The sequence below is a fragment of the Cherax quadricarinatus genome, chromosome 57, assembly GCF_038502225.1.
Source record: "Cherax quadricarinatus isolate ZL_2023a chromosome 57, ASM3850222v1, whole genome shotgun sequence".
Classification (NCBI taxonomy): domain Eukaryota; kingdom Metazoa; phylum Arthropoda; class Malacostraca; order Decapoda; family Parastacidae; genus Cherax; species Cherax quadricarinatus.
Window position 1 is genome coordinate 25467515 of NC_091348.1, and position 22621 is coordinate 25490135.

At 45.0% G+C, this 22621-nt stretch overlaps 1 protein-coding gene across 2 annotated transcripts in view; it reads left to right on the top strand.

The window, feature by feature from the left end:
- LOC128693430 (CCN family member 2) overlaps positions 1-22621 on the top strand; it is a 627795-nt gene that overhangs the window by 590553 nt on the left and 14621 nt on the right. For both annotated transcript variants that reach the window (XM_053783103.2, XM_070097430.1), the window contains 3 exons: positions 895-986; positions 7200-7329; positions 15168-15406. In XM_053783103.2, the coding sequence (XP_053639078.2) occupies positions 895-986; positions 7200-7329; positions 15168-15406 (461 nt within the window). The remainder of the gene's footprint in view (positions 1-894; positions 987-7199; positions 7330-15167; positions 15407-22621) is intronic.

The window sequence follows — 22621 nt, forward strand, 5'->3', positions numbered from 1 at the left end:
CCCTCAAGTACCCCCCCCCCAATTCTCTGAAAATTTATCAGCTCCGTCATGTCCTCCTCTCCTGTTTGTTTGATGATATTTTCAATATCTTTATTCCTCTCCCAGTCGTCTTTCTTCGTATGTCCTCCTTCGGCCTACTAAAGACCATGAATAAAAACTGACCTCTGCCTCTCTTCCCATTGCTTATCCCTCCGCATCTCTGGGTCCCATATAAACGTAGCCATTGCTGTTTCCCTTACATTTTCTGGATATTACGGTGATCTGATCGTGCCTCTGCAGATAATGGGACCTATCACCTTGTCTACCTACCCCTATCCTCACTTACTGCTGTCGCTGTGCCCAGCAGCATGCCATTGTCGTTCCTCACCATTTCCTGGAGGCCTAACAGGGCGTCAGCTTGGGACTTAACTCCTTCCTTTCCTTTGGTTTCCTCATTGGATATTGGTGCACCTGCTCCTGATGGCATACCCCATCCTCTCTTTGGATCTATATCTAGTTCTTGCAGGGGTAGAGTCATAGCTCCTGGCCCCAGTAATTGTGTGTGTGTGTACTCAACTAGTTGTACTCACCTAGTTAAGGTTGCAGGGGCCGAGTCCAAACTCCTGGCCCCACCTCTTCACTGGTGTGTGTGTGTGTGTGTGTACTCACCTAGTTGAACTCACCTAGTTGAGGGTGCAGGGGTCGAGTCCAAGCTCCTAGCCCCGCCTCTTCACTGGTGTGTGTGTGTGTGGGTGTGTGTGTGTGTGTGCGTGTTTGTGTTTGCGTGTGTGTGTGTATGTGTGTGTATGTGTGTGTATGTGTGTGTGTGTGTGTGTGTGTGTGTGTGTGCAAGCGTGTGTTTGTGTCCATTTCCATTACTCACATACTGAGCGTAACTTAACGTGGTGTTGACAGAGGTGCGACCTGCCAAGTGTAGGGTCAACAACACAACGTACGACCATGGCCAGAGCTTCGCCCTTGACTGTCGCACCCAGTGTACTTGCCAGGTAGGTCCCTCCCTTATTTATTTCTCACTACATTTTTCCAACTGAATACTTACCATTAGTTATTTATGATTACCTTTTTGTAATTACCTTCGTGTGATTTCCTATCTGTGATCACTTTTTTGGGTTCACCTTTATATGATTATTTGTGTGATGATCTGTTTGTCATTAAGTTTGCACGATCGAGTTTTTGTGATTACTTATTTGCTGTAACTATTTGTGATCTTAAAATGATTATAGTTTTTGATAACCTATTTCTGCTTGGCAGGATCTGCTGGCATCCAATACTTGGTCATTTTATGTGGTAATGTTGCACTGCAATTGATTTCTTCAGTCATTGATAAATTAGACACATGTGCAACTCTTGGGTATCTTTATTGAGAAAACGTTTCACCACACAGTGGCTTCATCAGTCCATACAAATTGAACATTAAAATGGTATAAAATACCGACAGGTTGTTAGGTAAGACACATATGCAACAGTTAGGTATCTTTATTATGAAACGTTTCGCCAACACAGTAGGCTTCTTCAGTCGAGTACAGAAAAGTTGATAGAAGCAGAAGATACTTGAAGACGATGTAATCAGTCCATCACCCTTAAAGTTTTGAGGTGGTCAGTCCCTCAGTCTGGAGAAGAGCATTGTTCCATAGTATGAAACAATATGGAGATGAAGTGACAGGATGGAGCTTTTATATAGCGCCAAGAGGTGAGACGTAGGTCACTAGAAGAGGTAAGAACTCAGATGTTGAGAGGTCAGGTCCCTCTCAAATCCAGCCGCTCTCACTAGTGGAAGTTGTCGAAGTTGATTGCAGGTCTGTACCAAGATACCCTTGTGTTGCAGTGTCTGACAGATTGAACATTAAAATGGCGAAACGTTTCATAATAAAGACACCCAACTGTTGCATATGTGTCTTACCTAACAGTCCATACAAAGGAGAATCTTGAAGAACAGGAGGAGAATGAGGTAATCAGTCCCTCAACCTTGAGTCGATGTGGTCAGTCCATCAATCTTGAATAGACCTGACCTCTCAATATCTGAGTTCTTACCTCTTCTAGTGACCTACGTCTCACCTCTTGGCGCTGTATAAAAGCTCCATCCTGTCACTTCATCTCCATATTGTTTCATACTATGGAACAATGCTCTTCTCCAGACTGAGGGACTGACCACCTCAAAACTTTAAGGGTGATGGACTGATTACATCGTCTTCAAGTATCTTCTGCTTCTATCAACTTTTCTGTACTCGACTGAAGAAGCCTACTGTGTAGGCGAAACGTTTCATAATAAAGATACCTAACTGTTGCATATGTGTCTTACCTAACAACCTGTCGGTATTTTATACCATTTTAATGTTCAATTTGTATGGACTGATGAAGCCACTGTGTGGCGAAACGTTTCCTCAATAAAGATACCCAAGAGTTGCACATGTGTCTAATTTATCAACATGTCGGTTCTCTGAACCATTCATCTACAAACTTCTTCAGTCATTACTGAAGTCATCATTCGTGGCACATCATTTCCTCCTAGTACTGCACTTTTTGGTATAATTTGTATTTACCTGTATTTCGTATCATACAACCAAGAAACATTATTCTTAAACATTAATAACTAGAGGAGCACTGTAACAGACCTACTTGCTGATGTTAGACATTTCCATCATGTCTTATTTACATAGCTCTTCCTAAAACCGAACTCTTCTTTTTTATATATGTATCAAAACTGTTTAAAAAAAAAACCAGGATATTGGCTTCTGTGATGAGAGTCAAGATTGTTCTATTTATCACTAATTATTTAATCCATAAAGTGCTTTTCTTGGTTAGATTTTCTCAGTACCATGTTTATTTCTTCATTATTTTATCTATAATTAACTTGCATGTGTTAATTATATCCCTTCTCTCGTTCAAGTGAGTATAAGATCACAGGTGTAATCCCTTCTAACGTTTAATTGACTCTGGGGTCAATATTAACACCAGAATTAACATTTTGCAGAAAGAACTTTAATAGGAATAACTGTTTTTATATGCTAAGTTCTTTATCAAGTTATACAGGGGATACAAGTTGCTAGTATACTGTTTATACACTAACAGGAGAGGTGAGAAGAATGCTACCGTTAACAGAGAATGCCACCTCACATTTAAACAACCTCAAGAAAATTGTGTTCCGAGCACAGTGGAACACATAAAAATATTCCTCTCCAGAGTAAACAAACTCCAGAATAGAAACTTAGAGCTAAAATTTCACAGATTTTGCTTGTACATCACCTGGAAGATAACAGTACTGGACCTGGCACCTTCTCCAGCAAGGGGAGACTCACACACTTGAGTGTTAGTAATATATTACTTGTTCTTTACGAACCTTCCATACATTAACTACCTGTACACTAAACCAGTGATACACATTATATTACAGAGACATTCACGGTAAAGGTTCAAAGGAATAGCTGAATATTGTCCAGAAATAAGAGACCATTTCAACACAGTCCAGTGTAACTCTTATAGTATTCCACAGTGTAACTCTTACAGTATTCCACAGTGTAACTCTTACAGTATTCCACAGTGTAACTCTTACAATATTCCACAGTGTAACTCTTATAGTATTCCACAGTGTAACTCTTACAGTATTCCACAGTGTAACTCTTACAGTATTCCACAGTGTAACTCTTACAATATTCCACAGTGTAACTCTTACAATATTCCACAGTGTAACTCTTACAGTATTCCACAGTGTAACTCTTACAGTATTCCACAGTGTAACTCTTACAATATTCCACAGTGTAACTCTTACAATATTCCACAGTGTAACTTTTACAATATTCCACAGTGTAACTCTTACAATATTCCACAGTGTAACTCTTACAATATTCCACAGTGCAACTCTTACAATATTCCACAGTGTAACTGTTACAATATTCCACAGTGTAACTTTTACAATATTCCACAGTGTAACTCTTACAATATTCCACAGTGTAACTCTTATAGTATTCCACAGTGTAACTCTTACAGTATTACACAGTGTAACTCTTACAGCATTCCACAGTGTAACTCTTACAGTATTCCACAGTGTAACTCTTACAGTATTACACAGTGTAACTCTTACAGTATTACACAGTGTAACTCTTACAGCATTCCACAGTGTAACTCTTACAGTATTCCACAGTGTAACTCTTACAGTATTACACAGTGTAACTCTTACAGTATTACACAGTGTAACTCTTACAGTATTACACAGTGTAACTCATACGGTATTACACAGCGTAACTCTTACAGTATTACACAGTGTAACTCTTACAGCATTACACAGTGTAACTCTTACAGTATTACACAGCGTAACTCTTACAGTATTACACAGTGTAACTCTTACAGTATTACACAGTGTAACTCTTACAGGATTACACAGTGTAACTCTTACAGTATTACACAGTGTAACTCTTACAGTATTACACAGCGTAACTCTTACAGTATTACACAGTGTAACTCTTACAGTATTACACAGTGTAACTCTTACAGTATTACACAGCGTAACTCTTACAGTATTACACAGTGTAACTCTTACAGTATTACACAGCGTAACTCTTACAGTATTACACAGTGTAACTCTTACAGTATTACACAGCGTAACTCTTACAGTATTACACAGTGTAACTCTTACAGTATTACACAGCGTAACTCTTACAGTATTACACAGTGTAACTCTTACAGTATTACACAGTGTAACTCTTACAGTATTACACAGTGTAACTCTTACAGTATTACACAGCGTAACTCTTACAGTATTACACAGTGTAACTCTTACAGTATTACACAGTGTAACTCTTACAGTATTACACAGTGTAACTCTTACAGTATTACACAGCGTAACTCTTACAGTATTACACAGTGTAACTCTTACAGTATTACACAGTGTAACTCTTACAGTATTACACAGTGTAACTCTTACAGTATTACACAGCGTAACTCTTACAGTATTACACAGTGTAACTCTTACAGTATTACACAGTGTAACTCTTACAGTATTACACAGCGTAACTCTTACAGTATTACACAGTGTAACTCTTACATTATTACACAGCGTAACTCTTACAGTATTACACAGTGTAACTCTTACAGTATTACACAGTGTAACTCTTACAGTATTACACAGCGTAACTCTTACAGTATTACACAGCGTAACTCTTACAGTATTACACAGTGTAACTCTTACAGTATTACACAGTGTAACTCTTACAGTATTACACAGTGTAACTCTTACAGTATTACACAGTGTAACTCTTACAGTATTACACAGTGTAACTCTTACAGTATTACACAGTGTAACTCTTACAGTATTACACAGTGTAACTCTTACAGTATTACACAGTGTAACTCTTACAGTATTACACAGTGTAACTCTTACAGTATTACACAGTGTAACTCTTACAGTATTACACAGTGTAACTCTTACAGTATTACACAGTGTAACTCTTACAGTATTACACAGTGTAACTCTTACAGTATTACACAGTGTAACTCTTACAGTATTACACAGTGTAACTCTTACAGTATTACACAGTGTAACTCTTACAGTATTACACAGTGTAACTCTTACAGTATTACACAGTGTAACTCTTACAGTATTACACAGTGTAACTCTTACAGTATTACACAGTGTAACTCTTACAGTATTACACAGTGTAACTCTTACAGTATTACACAGCGTAACTCTTACAGTATTACACAGTGTAACTCTTACAGTATTACACAGCGTAACTCTTACAGTATTACACAGCGTAACTCTTACAGTATTACACAGTGTAACTCTTACAGTATTACACAGCGTAACTCTTACAGTATTACACAGCGTAACTCTTACAGTATTACACAGCGTAACTCTTACAGTATTACACAGTGTAACTCCTATATTATTCAAGTGCAGCACTCTAGCAGCACTCTAGGGCACTTCCATCAGTACTCTACAGCATACCTCCCAGCGCATCTATTAGATGGAACTCTTGGTTTAATAACAGTATTACCTGCAGACGAGTTCTTCCTTCAGTACTGTCGTAGTGACATCAAGAGAAACAACAGAATAATTAATAATATTAACAGTGCTACACACCAACAGTAACAGCAGTGTTCATTATAATAACTACATTAACAGCAGTATTTATCCTGATATCAACAGCAACAACAGCATTTATCCTGATATCAACAGCAACAACAGCATTTATCCTGATATCAACAGTCCATCAATCTTGTACAATGTACAGCATAGGGCCGTAGACGTGGCTTATGCTGTAGTCAGGTGAGGTGAAGCAGGAGGAGGCGGGGTCATAGTGGTACCCCACTGGTCTGAAAAATTCTTTGTATCAAGATCCCATGATGTTGCAGTGTCTGACAGATGTGATAAATGGTCATAGTGGATGGTTCCATGATGACCTCGCCTCCTCCTGCTTCGCTTCACCTGACTACGGTATATAAGCCACGTTTACGGCCCTATGCTGTACTTTCTACAAGACTGATGAACTGAACACATCGACTCCAGGTTGAGGGACTGATTACTTCAAACTCCTCCTCTCCTTACACCTTTCTGCTTTGTATTGGACTGATGAAGCCACTGTGTGGCGATACGTTTCCTCAATAAAGATTACCATATGTTACATAAATGTCTCAGTCTTCAACTTGTCGGCTTTTCAAACCATTTGTCACAGCACCAGCAGTATTTATCCAGATATCAACAGCAGTATTTATCATGAAATCGAAAGCAACAGTAGTTATCATTATATCAACAGTGACATCACTGTTTAGCACATCAATATTAACAGCATTATTTATCATATTAATATTAACAGCAATATTTTTCACGATATTGACAACAGCATCAATAAGTATTGACCCCTGACATCAACAAAATGAGTTGTGACCTTAGCATTTGCAGCAACAGCAGTAGGGACAGCTGCATCAACAGGAACAGCATTATTGACCCTGATGTTAACATGAGCAGCAATACTGACACTAACATCAACACAAAACAGCAATACTGACAATATTATCAACACAAAACAGCAATACTGACTGTAACATCAACAAAAAACAGCAGTATTGATCTGACATCAACAGGATGTGCATGATTGACCTCTGACATGAACTGGAACAGCAATATTGACCCTGCCATCAATAAAAGCAGCAGTTGTGAACTGCCATAAAGCGGAACATCAATAACAAACACATTGTTCTTGCAGAATGGGACGTACGCGTGTGTGTCACTCTGCCCTAGTGAGAGCATCTTACCTGGTGCCCAGTGCCACAACCCACACCTGGAGGCAGTGCCAGGACAGTGCTGCAGAGAGTGGATGTGTGACACCGACCCAGGTCAGAGTCCAGCATTTTTGAGATAAAGCAGGAGAGTACCTAGCTTCCATGAGAGGTAGCTGGTCAGTACTCAACCTCTCTGGTGTATAAGAGGTTTGTATCGACTTCTCTGGGGTGTTCCAGGTCAGTAACCTAGTTCTGTGTGGTATAGCACGTCAATACCCAGCGTCAGTGGGGATGTAGAAAGTCAATACCAGTCATCTTGTGGTACTGCTAGTACCCAGCCTTCTTAGGAGAGGTAGGTTAGTACGTCTCTTCCCTAGTATGTAACATAATAGTAGTTAGCTCGCTTGGGGTATATTATTACAATAACTACCTTCCGTGAGATATGGTAAGTTAGAATCCAAACTTCTTGGAGTGTAACAGAACAGTACCTAGCTTCCCCGTGGCATGGTAGGTCATTACTCAGCTTCCCTGTGGTGTATTAGAGCAGTACCAGGTCTTGGTGTGAAGTTGGTACAGTAAGTTCCCAACCCCCATTGGGTATAACAGGTGAGAACCCAGTCTTCCTGGGATGTAACAGGACCATACCCAGTCTTCTTGGGATGTAACAGGACAGTACCCAGTTTAACTGGGTAATAGGCTAAGTACCCTGCCATCCTATATTGTTGAAGGCAAATACCCAGCTTTCCATGGATGTAGCAGGCCAGTACCCAGCCTTTCTGAGATGTAGAAGGTCAGTACATAACTTTCCTGGAATGTAGCAGGTCACTACCCAACCATCCTGGAATGTAGCGGGTAAGTATTCATGTGATGTGGTACTAGTAGAAGTAGGTCGTGTGTATAGGTTAGAAATGATTGTATAAATCCCTTCGTCAAGATCTCAAGATGTTGACGTATCTGACACGACCTACTCCCACACGACCTACTCCCACACGACCTACCCCCACACGACCTACTCCCACACGACCTACCCCCACACGACCTACTCCCACACGACCTACTCACACAAGACCTACCCCCACACGACCTACTCCCACACGACCTACTCCCACACGACCTACTCCCACACGACCTACTCCCACACGACCTACTCCCACACGATCTACTCCCACACGACCTACTCCCACACGATCTACTCCCACACGATCTACTCCCACACGATCTACTCAAACACGACCTACTCCCACACGACCTACCCCCACACGACCTACTCCCACACGACCTACTCCCACACGATCTACTCCCACACGATCTACTCCCACACGATCTACTCAAACACGACCTACTCCCACACGACCTACTCCCACACGACCTACCCCCACACGACCTACTCCCACACGACCTACCCCCACACGACCTACTCCCACACGACCTACTCACACAAGACCTACCCCCACACGACCTACTCCCACACGACCTACTCCCACACGACCTACTCCCACACGACCTACTCCCACACGACCTACTCCCACACGATCTACTCCCACACGACCTACTCCTACACGATCTACTCCCACACGATCTACTCCCACACGATCTACTCAAACACGACCTACTCCCACACGACCTACCCCCACACGACCTACTCCCACACGACCTACTCCCACACGATCTACTTCCACACGACCTACTCCCACACGATCTACTCCCACACGATCTACTCCCACACGATCTACTCAAACACGACCTACTCCCACACGACCTACTCCCACACGACCTACTTCTACACGACCTACTCCCACACGACCTACTTCCACTGGTCTTCTCCCTGGAGACTCCGCCTACAACTGCTCCACCTCATAAGTCAACAGTATATAAGCTTCTCCGCTAATATACTGTACATTCGTCAAGACTGACGGACAGAACACATCCACTCCAGGCTGAGGGACTGATTACCTCACACTCCTCCTACTCTTCCACCTTTCTCTGCACTGGACTGAAGCTACTGTGTGACGAAATATTTTCCGAATAAAGGTTCCCAAATGCTGCATAACTGTCCCATTTATCATACTGCCATCCTGGGATGTATCAGGTCAGTACCCAGCCATCCTGGGATGTATCAGGTCAGTACCCAGCCATCCTGGGATGTATCAGGTCAGTACCCAGCCATCCTGGGATGTATCAGGTCAGTACCCAGCCATCCTGGGATGTATCAGGTCAGTACCCAGCCATCCTGGGATGTATCAGGTCAGTACCCAGCCATCCTGGGATGTATCAGGTCAGTGCCCAGCCATCCTGGGATGTATCAAGTCAGTACCCAGCCATCCTGGGATGTGTCAGGTTAGTACCCAGTCATCCTGGAATGTATCAGGTCAGTACCCAGCCATCCTGGGATGTATCAGATCAGTACCCAGCCATCCTGGGATGTATCAGATCAGTACCCAGCCATCCTGGGATGTATCAGATCAGTACCCAGCCATCCTGGGATGTATCAGATCAGTACCCAGCCATCCTGGGATGTATCAGATCAGTACCCAGCCATCCTGGGATGTATCAGATCAGTACCCAGCCATCCTGGGATGTATCAGGTCAGTACACAGCCATCCTGGGATGTATCAGGTCAGTACCCAGCCATCCTGGGATGTATCAGGTCAGTACCCAGCCATCCTGGGATGCATCAAGTCAGTACCCAGCCATCCTGGGATGTATCAGGTCAGCACCCAGCCATCCTGGGATGTATCAGATCAGTACCCAGCCATCTTGGGATGTATCAGGTCAGTACCCAGCCATCCTGGGATGTATTAAGTCAGTACCCAGCCATCCTGGGATGTATCAGGTCAGTACCCAGTCATCCTGGAATGTATCAGGTCAGTACCCAGCGATCCTGGGATGTATCAGATCAGTACCCAGCCATCCTGGGATGTATCAGATCAGTACCCAGCCATCCTGGGATGTATCAGATCAGTACCCAGCCATCCTGGGATGTATCAGATCAGTACCCAGCCATCCTGGGATGTATCAGATCAGTACCCAGCCATCCTGGGATGTATCAGATCAGTACCCAGCCATCCTGGGATGTATCAGATCAGTACCCAGCCATCCTGGGATGTATCAGATCAGTACCCAGCCATCCTGGGATGTATCAGATCAGTACCCAGCAATCCTGGGATGTATCAGGTCAGTACCCAGCCATCCTGGGATGTATCAGGTCAGTACCCAGCCATCCTGGGATGTATCGGGTCAGAACCCAGCCATCCTGGGATGTATCAAGTCAGTACCCAGCCATCCTGGGATGTATCAGGTCAGCACCCAGCCATCCTGGGACGTATCAGATCAGTACCCAGCCATCTTGGGATGTATCAGGTCAGTACCCAGCCATCCTGGGATATATCAGGTCAGTACCCAGCCATCCTGGGATGTATCAGGTCAGTAGCCAGCCATCCTGGGATGTATCAGGTCAGTACGCAGCCATCCTGGGATGTATCAGGTCAGTACCCAGCCATCCTGGGATGTATCAGGTCAGTACCCAGCCATGCTGGGATGTATCAGGTCAGTACCCAGCCATCCTGTGATGTATCAGGTCAGCACCCAGCCATCCTGGGATGTATCAGGTCAGTACCCAGCCATCCTGGGATGTATCAGATCAGCACCCAGCCATCCTGGGAAGTATCAGATCAGTACCCAGCCATCTTGGGATGTATCAGGTCAGTACCCAGCCATCCTGGGATATATCAGGTCAGTACCCAGCCATCCTGGGATGCATCAGGTCAGTAGCCAGCCATCCTGGGATGTATCAGGTCAGTACCCAGCCATCCTGGGATGTATCAGGTCAGTACCCAGCCATCCTGGGATGTATCAGATCAGCACCCAGCCATCCTGGGATATATCAGATCAGTACCCAACCATCCTGGGATGTATCAGGTCAGTACCCAGCCATCCTGTGATGTATCAGGTCAGTGCCCAGCCATCCTGGGATGCATCAGGCCAATACCCAGCCATCCTGGGATGTATCAGGTCTGTACCCAGCCATCCTGGGATGTAGCAGGTCAGTACCCAGCCATCCTGGGATGTATCAGGTCAGTACCCAGCCATCCTGGGATGTATCAGATCAGTACCCAGCCATCCTGGGATGTAGCTCGTCACCACTCAGCCATCCAGGAATGTAGTGGTCAGTACACAGCCATCATGGGATGTAGTAGGTCAGTACTCAGCCATCCTTGGATGTAGTGGGTCAGTACTCAGCCATCCTGGGATGTAGCGGGTCAGTACTCAGCCATCCTGGGATGTAGTGGGTCAGTACTCAGCCATCCTGGGATGTAGCGGGTCAGTACTCACCCATCCTGGAATGGAGTGGGTCAGTACTCAGCCATCCTGGGATATAGCGGGTCAGTACTCAGCCATCCTGGGATGTAGCGGGTCAGTACTAAGCCATCCTGGGATGTAGTAGGTCAGTACTCAGCCATCCTGGGATGTTGCGGGTCACCACTCAGCCATCCTGGGATGTAGTGGGTCAGTACACGGCCATTCTGGGATGTAATGGGTCATACCCAGCCATCCTGGGATGTAGCAAGTCAGTACCCAGCCTTCCTGGGATGTAGCAGGTCAGTATCCAGCCATCCTGGGATGCAGCAGGTCAGTACCCAGCCATCCCAGGATGTAGCAGGCCACCACCCAGCCATCCTGGGATGTAGTGGGTCAGTACTCAGCCATCCTGGGATGTAGCGGGTCAGTTCCCAGCCATCCTGGGATGTAGTGGGACAGTACTCAGCCATCCTGGGATGTAGCGGGTCACCACTCAGCCATCCTGGGACGTAGTGGGTCAGTACTCAGCCATCCTGGGATGTAGCGGGTCAGTACTCAGCCATCCTGGGATGTAGTGGGTCAGTACTCAGCCATCCTGGGATGTAGTGGGTCAGTACTCAGCCATCCAGGGATGTAGTGGGTCAGTACTCAGCCATCCTGGGATGTAGTGTGTCACCACTCAGCCATCCTGGGATGTAGTGGGTCAGTACTCAGCTATCCTGGGATGTTGTGAGTCAGTACTCAGCCATCCTGGGATGCAGTGGGTCAGTACTCAGCCATCCTGGGATGTAGCTGGTCACCACTCAGCCATCCTGGGATGTAGTGGTCAGTACACAGCCATCATGGGATATAGTAGGTCAGTACTCAGCCATTCTTGGATGTAGTGGGCCAGTACTCAGCCATCCTGGGATGGAGTGGGTCAGTACTCAGCCATCCTGGGATGTAGTGGGTCAGTACTCAGCCATCCTGGGATGTAGCAGGTCAGTACTCACCCATCCTGGAATGGAGTGGGTCAGTACTCAGCCATCCTGGGATGTAGTGGGTCAGTACTAAGCCATCCTGGGATGTAGTGGGTCAGTACTCAGCCATCCTGGGATGTAGCGGGTCACCACTCAGCCATCCTGGGATGTAGTGGGTCAGTTCACAGCCATCCTGGGATGTAATGGGTTATACCCAGCCATCCTGGGATGTAGCGGGTCAGTACTCAGCCATCCTGGGATGTAGTGGGTCAGTACTCAGCCATCCTGGGATGTAGTGGGTCAGTACTCAGCCATCCTGGGATGTAGCGGGTCATTACTCAGCCATCCTGGGATGTAGCGGGTCAGTACTCAGCCGTCCTGGGATGTAGTGGGTCAGTACTCAGCCATCCTGGGATGTAGCGGGTCAGAACTCAGCTATCCTGGGATGTAGCAGGCCACTACCCAGCCATCCTGGGATGTAGTGGGTCAGTACTCAGCCATCCTGGGATGTAGCGGGTCAGTACCCAGCCATCCTGGGATGTAGTGGGTCAGTACTCAGCCATCCTGGGATGTAGCGGGTCAGTACTCAGCCATCCTGGGATGTAGCGGGTCAGTACTCAGCCATCCTGGGATGTAGCGGGTCAGTACTCAGCCATCCTGGGATGTAGTGGGTCAGTACTCAGCCATTCTGGGATGTAGCGGGTCAGAACTCAGCTATCCTGGGATGTAGCAGGCCACCACCCAGCCATCCTGGGATGTAGTGGGTCAGTACTCAGCCATCCTGGGATGTAGTGGGTCAGTACTCAGCCATCCTGGGATGTAGCGGGTCAGTACTCAGCCATCCTGGGATGTAGTGGGTCAGTACCCAGCCATCCTGGGATGTAGCGGGTCAGTATCCAGCCATCCTGGGTTGTAGCTGGTCAGTACTCAGCCATCCTGGGATGTAGTGGGTCAATACTCAGCCATCCTGGGATGTAGCGGGTCAGTACCCAGCTCTCCTGGGATGTAGCAGGCCACCACCCAGCCATCCTGGGATGTAGTGGGTCAGTACTCAGCCAACCTGGGATGTAGCGGGTCAGTACCCAGTCATCCTGGGATGTAGTGGGTCAGTACTCAGCCATCTTGGGATGTAGCGGGCCAGTACCCAGCCATCCTGGGATGTAATGGGTCAGTACTCAGCCATTCTGGGATGTAGCGGGTCAGTACTCAGCCATCCTGGGATGTAGTGGGTCAGTACTCAGCCATTCTGGGAATTAGCGGGTCAGTACCCAGCCATCCTGGGATGTAGTGGGTCAGTACTCAGCCATTCTGGGATGTAGCGGGTCACCACCCAGCCATCCTGGGATGTAGCAGGTCACTACCCAGCCATCCTGGGATGTAGCAGGTCACCACCCAGCCATCCTGGGACGTAGCAGGTCACCACCCAGCCATCCTGGAATGGCTGGCTGGTGACCCTATTTTCTTAACGCTTCTCCAAGGCAACAAAATATTTTGTTAGTAATATAAAGCCTTGTCCACTATCGCATTACGACACGGTGAGCAGGCCATTAGAAGCTTGTGTTTGTAATACCCATATACCTCAATGATCCATGGAAGGTATCTCTATGTCCCATAACCCAAGCTTCCTTCATCTTAATAATCCCTAATTTACCTCAATGATTCCAGAAAGTTTTCCTCCTATGCCGTAAAACCATTTCACTCTACCCCAGTTATTTAAGAGAGATCTCCACTCATCCCATTACCCTATTCCACTATACCTGTATACATTAAAAAAACAGTACAGAGTGTGGCACAATAAGTGTGTAGCTTAGTTAAATATCAGCTCTGAAGATTAACAGCTAATCAAAAAATATCCTTCAGAAGTTATCGTTTGGAAACTAATTTCACAGTTTCTGGTATAAAAACTGTGAAGAGTAATCAACACAGCCCAGAAGCAATTAGAAGCCTCCGCTACGTAAGATCTACTATATCTGAAAATTTAGAATAAGAAGACGAAGCATTCTGGAGTTACTGCACACAGACCAATATACCAAAATACACAGGTTTGAAGTTACTCAAAATCTGCATTCTTAGGTTATCAGCATTGAAGGTTTGAAGTCGATCAGATAAGCCATTCACAAATTACCGAATGAAAGACCAGTATTTCATTTCTTTCAACGTCTCAATAAAATTGTTAAGTTGGCTTCTACACAGTCCCAAACGAATCCAAATATTTCCCTAATGTAGTTCAAAGTTTTAAATCCTATCAGAAGATGCACAATCAAGTTATTGTACAGAAATAATTTATTTGATAAATTAGAACTTACACAACCTGAAATTAATTGGGAAACTTCCTTTGGGATTATTACTGATGCACAAAAAGTTTGAAGCAGCTGATGAATATCTCTTAGAATACAACGTGACCCTAGTAGGTTTAGCGCTTGAATCAGATTGCGATGATAATCAGTAGCTTGATCGCTACCGCACTCAGCTCACACACTGAGGTCCGGAGTTCGAACTTCCGGTACGGCTGGAAAACATTAGAGGCGTATGCCTACTGCAGAGAAGGTACTCATACCCAATAATTATAAATAATCAGCGTTGAAAATTTCAAGCTGATTGGAAGAGGCATTTTCTAATTATAAACGAGAACCTTACAATCACTGTTTTGAGTTCCAGGAAAATTCAGGTAATTCCTGTGAGTGTCTCCCTCAGGTAAGGTCGTGGGGCCGCCAGCATGTGAGAGGGAGGCTGGTGAGTGGTCAGCATGTTCCAGGGCGGAGTGTGGAGCTGGTGTGTCTGTACGCTGGACCACAGACAACCCCGAGTGTCGCCCCGTCAACCAGACTCGTCTTTGCCAGGTTCGTCCCTGTGAGGAGTGGCTCACGGGTCACCATCAGAAGCAGTTAACACCACATGAATCACCAAAAGGCTCAAGGAAGCATCATATTAGGGTGAGCACTTTCTTATTATTGCTTTGTTGAATATACAGAATAAGAACTGTTATCCTGCCTCAGCTTATTTACAGGCTAAAACCTGTTATTCTTATCTCATTTACAAGCTAAGCGCTGTTATCCTATCTTAGTACAACTGCAGGCTAAGAGTTGTTATTTTTACCTCAGTTAATTTATAAGCTAAGAGTTGTTATTTTTACCTCAGTTAATTTATAAGCTAAGAGTTGTTATCCTACCCCCAACTGATTTAAAAGTCCAGCCCTGTCTAAGGTATATAATCTCTTCCCAAGATGCCTCTTTAAGGGGGATTCTTGGAACGGTGAAGAGGCTTTTGGTCTGAAGCTAATTGCTCCCCAGTCCCCTCTTCCTTACCCCATCCTTTCCATCCCTCCTCCTTCTCTCCCCTCTCCTTCCTTTCCCACTTTTGGCCTTTGAGGTCCTCTCCTCAGGAATTCTAGCTCCTAGGTTGGGGGACGGGTATCGTTTTCCGTCGCATTCTGTTGAGGTATTGTGTTTTTGCTAGGGTACGGCATTCCGCCATGGGCACTGTGCTCCAGTGAATGTTCAGCACTCTACTTCGGGTATTACGTTCCAGCCAGGGTATTGTATTGTTCCACCCAGGGTATCATGTTCCTGCCAGGGAATTGTATTCCACCCATGATATTGTGTTCCAGCAAGTTAGTTGAGTTCCAACCAGGGTACTGTGTTCCAGCCATGATGCTGTGTTCCAGCAATGTTATTGAATTCCTTCCAGGGTACTGTATTAGCCAAAGTATCGTGGTCTACCCAGAGTATGGTGCTACACCTAGGGTACTGTGTTCTAGCCAGAATATTATATTCCGGCCTTTGTTTTGTGTTCCTACAAGAGCATGGTTCTTAAGAAGACATAGTGTTGCGATTCAAAGATAGTATTGTGTTGCAGGTAGTTTTATGTTAGAACCAGGTTTTGTTTTCCAGCCAGACTATTGTGTTCCAACTAAGTTTTTGTGTTCCAGTCACAATGTGTTACAACTAGGATATTGCTGTTTAGCCACTGTATTATGTTCCAGCCAGGATATTGTGTTCCAACAAAAATATAATATTCCAGGAAATAGTATTCCACCCAGGATATTGTGTTCCATTCAGGGTATTATTTTCCAGCAATGTGGAGACAGTAATGGTGAAGCTGGAGGTGCTGTCCTGGGAGACAGTAATGGTGAAGCTGGAGGTGCTGTCCTGGGAGACAGTAATGGTGAAGCTGGAGGTGCTGTCCTGGGAGACAGTAATGGTGAAACTGGAGATTTTGTCCAAGTAGTCGGGAATTATACGCAGGAAGGAATACATATAAATGACCTCATAGGGGACAGGAGCCGTAGTGGGGAAACAAGTGTAGTCAAAGATAAAATAAAACCAATATTGCAAACTAGAAATACCACAGGAAATAGCAAACAAGAGGACTCCACTAGCAATAGTGAGAATATATTACCGAAAACAACTGGTGGGAGCTCCATTGTTGGTGCTAGGGAGGATAGGAATAAGACAGGGAAACATGCACCAACAGGGAATACAGTCACAGAAACCCAAGGCAAACGGAAACCAAGCCTATGCACATACTATGCACTTGGTATCTGCAGACATGGGAAATCTGGAAAAACAGACGGGACGTGCAACTATGACCACCCTAGAAAATGCCATGCCCATATGACAACAGGAAAATGCAAACTCCCTTCCTGTAAGCTTTTTCACCCTGAAATGTGTACCTCTTCAGTACAGGAAAGACTGTGCTATAACTTAAATTTCCAGGCACACCATCTAAAGGGGACAAAAAGATACAAAACATCCAGGCCATGGGAAAACCTGGGTAGCCACAGCCACTCAAGAGGGAGAGGTTTTTTAGTGCCAGGAAGGAAAAAAATCTGGCAGGAAATGGCAGAAATCGTACACCAAATCCAGTCATTCCTGGAGTGGAACCACAGTCGATGGCCTCCACTCCAAACCAACAGATACAGATACTAATGCCGAAAAAAAATCCCCCCCCCCAGTACCAACAATACCACCAGTCCGATGACATTCTTCTTTGCAAATATACAGGGTCTAAAGCCAGCAACAAACAACAAAATACCTTTCATCCGTGGACTGCTTGCAGAGGCAAAGGCAATGTTCGCGGCTTTCACTGAGACCCACGTAAAGGATCACTTGGACAACGAAATATGGATCCCAGGTTACAACCTATACAGATGTGACAGAGTGAACAGGCAATAGGGAGGGGGGGTTGGCCTGTACATTGCAGAGTCACTAATTTGCAAAGAACTGCTTAATGCCTCAAATGATGTAGTGGAAGTTTTAGCAGAAAAGGTCGAGAACCAAAACCTAGTCATTATGGAAGTCCACAAGCCTCCGGATGAAACATCCCAGCAATTCCAGGAACAGCTGTTAAAAATTGACCACTGTCTTTAAAATATTCCAGCTCCTGCACCCAACATCTTGCTCCTGGGGGATTTCAACTTAAGGCACCTAAAATGGAGGAATATAGCAAATAATATTGTTGTAGTAATAACACCAGGAGGCAACTCTGATGAAAACTCACACTCACACGAGCTTTTAAATCTCTGCACAAAATTCAATTTAAACCAGCAAATAGTAGAGCCTACTAGACTGGAGAATACACTAGACCTCATCTTCACTAACAATGATGATCTGATAAGAAATGTCACCATATCAAAAACAATATACTCAGATCACAACATAATTGAGGTTCAGACATGTATGCGTGGAGCCCCAGACCGACATAATGAGACTAGTCACGAGGGAGCATTCACCAAATTCAACTTCAATAACAAAAACATAAAGTGGGACCAAGTAAACCAAGTCCTAACCAATATAAGCTGGGAAGATATACTAAGCAACACAGACCCCAACTTATGCCTAGAACAGATTAACTTGGTGGCACTCGATGTATGCACAAGGCTTATTCCTCTAAGAAAAAGGAGGAGTAGATGTAAAATAGAAAGAGACAGGCGCTCCCTTTACAGGCGACGGAAAAGAATAACAGAGCGGCTAAAAGAGGTCAATATATCTGAAATGCGTAGGGAGACACTGGTCAGAGAAATAGCAAGCATCGAACTTAAGCTAAAGGAATCTTATAGGAGTCAGGAATCGCGGGAAGAACTAAAAGCCATAAATGAAATCGAAAGAAACCCAAAGTATTTCTTCTCCTATGCCAAATCAAAGTCGAGAACAACGTCCAGTATTGGACCCTTACTTAAACAAGATGGGTCCTACACAGATGACAGCAAGGAAATGAGTGAGCTACTCAAGTCCCAATATGACTCAGTTTTTAGCAAGCCGCTAACCAGACTGAGAGTCGAAGATCAAAATGAATTTTTTATGAGAGAGCCACAAAATTTGGTTAACACAAGCCTATCCGATGTTATCCTGACGCCAAATGACTTCGAACAGGAGATAAATGACATGCCCATGCACTCTGCCCCAGGGCCAGACTCATGGAACTCCGTGTTCATCAAGAACTGCAAGAAGCCCCTATCACGAGCCTTTTCCATCCTATGGAGAGGGAGCATGGACACGGGGGTCGTCCCACAGTTGCTAAAAACAACAGACATAGCCCCACTCCACAAAGGGGGCAGTAAAGCAACAGCAAAGAACTACAGACCGATAGAACTAACATCCCATATCATAAAAATCTTTGAAAGGGTCCTAAGAAGCATGATCACCACCCATCTAGAAACCCATCAGTTACACAACCCAGGGCAACATGGGTTTAGAACAGGTCGCTCCTGTCTGTCTCAACTATTGGATCACTACGACAAGGTCCTAAATGCACTAGAAGACAAAAAGAATGCAGATGTAATATTTACAGACTTTGCAAAAGCCTTCGACAAGTGTGACCATGGCGTAATAGCGCACAAAATGCGTGCTAAAGGAATAACAGGAAAAGTCGGTCGATGGATCTATAATTTCCTCACTAACAGAACACAGAGAGTAGTCGTCAACAGAGTAAAGTCCGAGGCAGCTACGGTGAAAAGCTCTGTTCCACAAGGCACAGTACTCGCTCCCATCTTGTTTCTCATCCTCATATCCGACATAGACAAGGATGTCAGCCACAGCACCGTGTCTTCCTTTGCAGATGACACCCGAATCTGCATGACAGTGTCTTCCATTGCAGACACTGCAAGGCTCCAGGCGGACATCAACCGAATCTTTCAGTGGGCTGCAGAAAACAATGTGAAGTTCAGCGATGAGAAATTTCAATTACTCAGATATGGTAAACACGAGGAAATTAAATCTTCATCAGAGTACAAAACATTCTGGCCACAAAATAGAGCGAAACACCAACGTCAAAGACCTGGGAGTGATCATGTCGGAGGATCTCACCTTCAAGGACCATAACATTGTATCAATCGCATCTGCTAGAAAAATGACAGGATGGATAATGAGAACCTTCAAAACTAGGGAGGCCAAGCTCATGATGACACTCTTCAGGTCACTTGTTCTATCTAGGCTGGAATATTGCTGCACACTAACAGCACCTTTTAAGGCAGGTGAAATTGCTGACCTAGAAAATATACAGAGAACCTTCACGGCGCGCATAACGGAGATAAAACACCTCAATTACTGGGAGCGCTTGAGGTTCCTAAAACTGTATTCCCTGGAATGCAGGAGGGAGAGATAAATGATTATATACACCTGGAAAATCCTAGAGGGACTAGTACCGAACTTGCACACGAAAATCACTCACTACGAAAGCAAAAGACTTAGCAGACGATGCAACATCCCCCCAATGAAAAGCAGGGGTGTCACTAGCACGTTAAGAGACCATACAATAAGTGCCAGGGGCCCAAGACTGTTCAACTGCCTCCCAGCATACATACAGACCCCTGGCAGTCTTCAAGCTGGCACTGGACAAGCACCTAAAGTCGGTTCCTGACCAGCTGGGCTGTGGCTCGTACGTTGGTTTGCGTGCAGCCAGCCGCAACAGCCTGGTTGATCAGGCTCTGATCCACCAAGATTCCTGGTCACAGACCGGGCCGCGGGGGCGTTGGCCCCCGGAACTCTCTCCAGGTAAACGCAGTGCTCCAAGAATAGTACACTATTTTTGCTAGTTTATTTTATTGCAGTCTAGTTATTGTGTTCTTGATAGGGTATTCAGCTAATTTATTGTGTTGTAGTTTTGTGTAAGTGCGAGGAAACTGTGGTTACGTTGGGTTTTGTCCAAGCATTGGAACAGTGTTTCAGCAAAGTGTCGCTGTCCAGCTAGAGTATTTAGCTCCAGTTATGATACCTGAAGCGTTGTGCACTACCTAGAACACTGTGTTTCAACAAAGACAACACTCGAGCTTCTACATTGTGTTCCAGCCAGTGAATTGTGTTCCAGCTTGGGTCCTGTGTCCCGCAAGAATTTTGTGTTTTATAGGTCATTATGTTCGAAGCAAAGTACTGTGTTTCTCTAGGGAATTGTGTTTAATAATGATTATTCTGCTCCAGCTACGGTTTTGTGTTCTTTCAAGGGTTCCATTCAAATCAAGGAATTGTTTTACAGCTATAGTTTTGTGATGCATCCATAGCACTGTGTTTCATCCAGGTCATTATGTTCCAGCTGGGACATTGTTTCATCCAGGTCATTATGTTCCAGCTGGAACATTGTGTTTCATCCAGGTCATTATGTTCCAGCTGGGACATTGTGTTTCATCCAGGTCATTATGTTCCAGCTGGGACACTGTGATTCATCCAGGTCATTATGTTCCAGCTGGGACACTGTGATTCATCCAGGTCATTAAGTTCCAGCTGGGACACTGTGATTCATCCAGGTCATTATGTTCCAGCTGGGACACTGTGATTCATCCAGGTCATTATGTTCCAGCTGGGACACTGTGATTCATCCAGGTCATTATGTTCCAGCTGGGACACTGTGATTCATCCAGGTCATTATGTTCCAGCTGGGACACTGTGATTCATCCAGGTCATTATGTTCCAGCTGGGACACTGTGATTCATCCAGGTCATTATGTTCCAGCTGGGACACTGTGATTCATCCAGGTCATTATGTTCCAGCTGGGACACTGTGATTCATCCAGGTCATTATGTTCCAGCTGGGACACTGTGATTCATCCAGGTCATTATGTTCCAGCTGGGACACTGTGATTCATCCAGGTCATTATGTTCCAGCTGGGACACTGTGATTCATCCAGGTCATTATGTTCCAGCTGGGACACTGTGATTCATCCAGGTCATTATGTTCCAGCTGGGACACTGTGATTCATCCAGGTCATTATGTTCCAGCTGGGACACTGTGATTCATCCAGGTCATTATGTTCCAGCTGGGACACTGTGATTCATCCAGGTCATTATGTTCCAGCTGGGACACTGTGTTTCATCCAGGTCATTATGTTCCAGCTGGGACACTGTGATTCATCCAGGTCATTATGTTCCAGCTGGGACACTGTGATTCATCCAGGTCATTATGTTCCAGCTGGGACACTGTGTTTCATCCAGGTCATTATGTTCCAGCTGGGACACTGTGATTCATCCAGGTCATTATGTTCCAGCTGGGACACTGTGATTCATCAAAAATATTGATTTTATCAGAAGTAGGCAAGTTAGATGATCTGAAAACATCGCTTTCGTTGTACTTTTATGATTCTCTCTCTCTCTCTCTCTCTCTCTCTCTCTCTCTCTCTCTCTCTCTCTCTCTCTCTCTCTCTCTCTCTCTCTCTCTCTCTCTCTCTCTCTCTCTCTCTCTCTCTCTCTCTCTGAGAGGGGGGGGGCAGGCAAACCAAGAAAGTGGAGCATACTCAAGGTGTGAGCGTACTTGTGCCTCGTACAGGATCTTGCAACCCCTACTGTCAAGCAGATGCGAGATACGGCGAAGTGCTGTAAGCTTCCTGGCTGCATTGTTTGCAAGATTTACAACATGGTTCTTCATGGTTAGTTTGGAGTCAAATTTCACCCCAAGGATATCAACTTCTTCTCCAGGTGCCAACATCGTCCCATTCATCCTTACTACTGCACCAGCATTACCATCATGGTGCCTAGAGACGATCATCATTTGCGTTTTCTCAGGTGCGAATGTTACTTGCCATCTATTTCCCCAAGCTGATATAGCTCTCGCTGGTGATTGATGTAAGCTTAGAGCAGCTGGCATTTCTTCTCTTGGATAAGTGAATGTCAGTGTACAGTCGTCTGCATATGCATGTGATTCTGGGATGAGATGAAGAAGGTC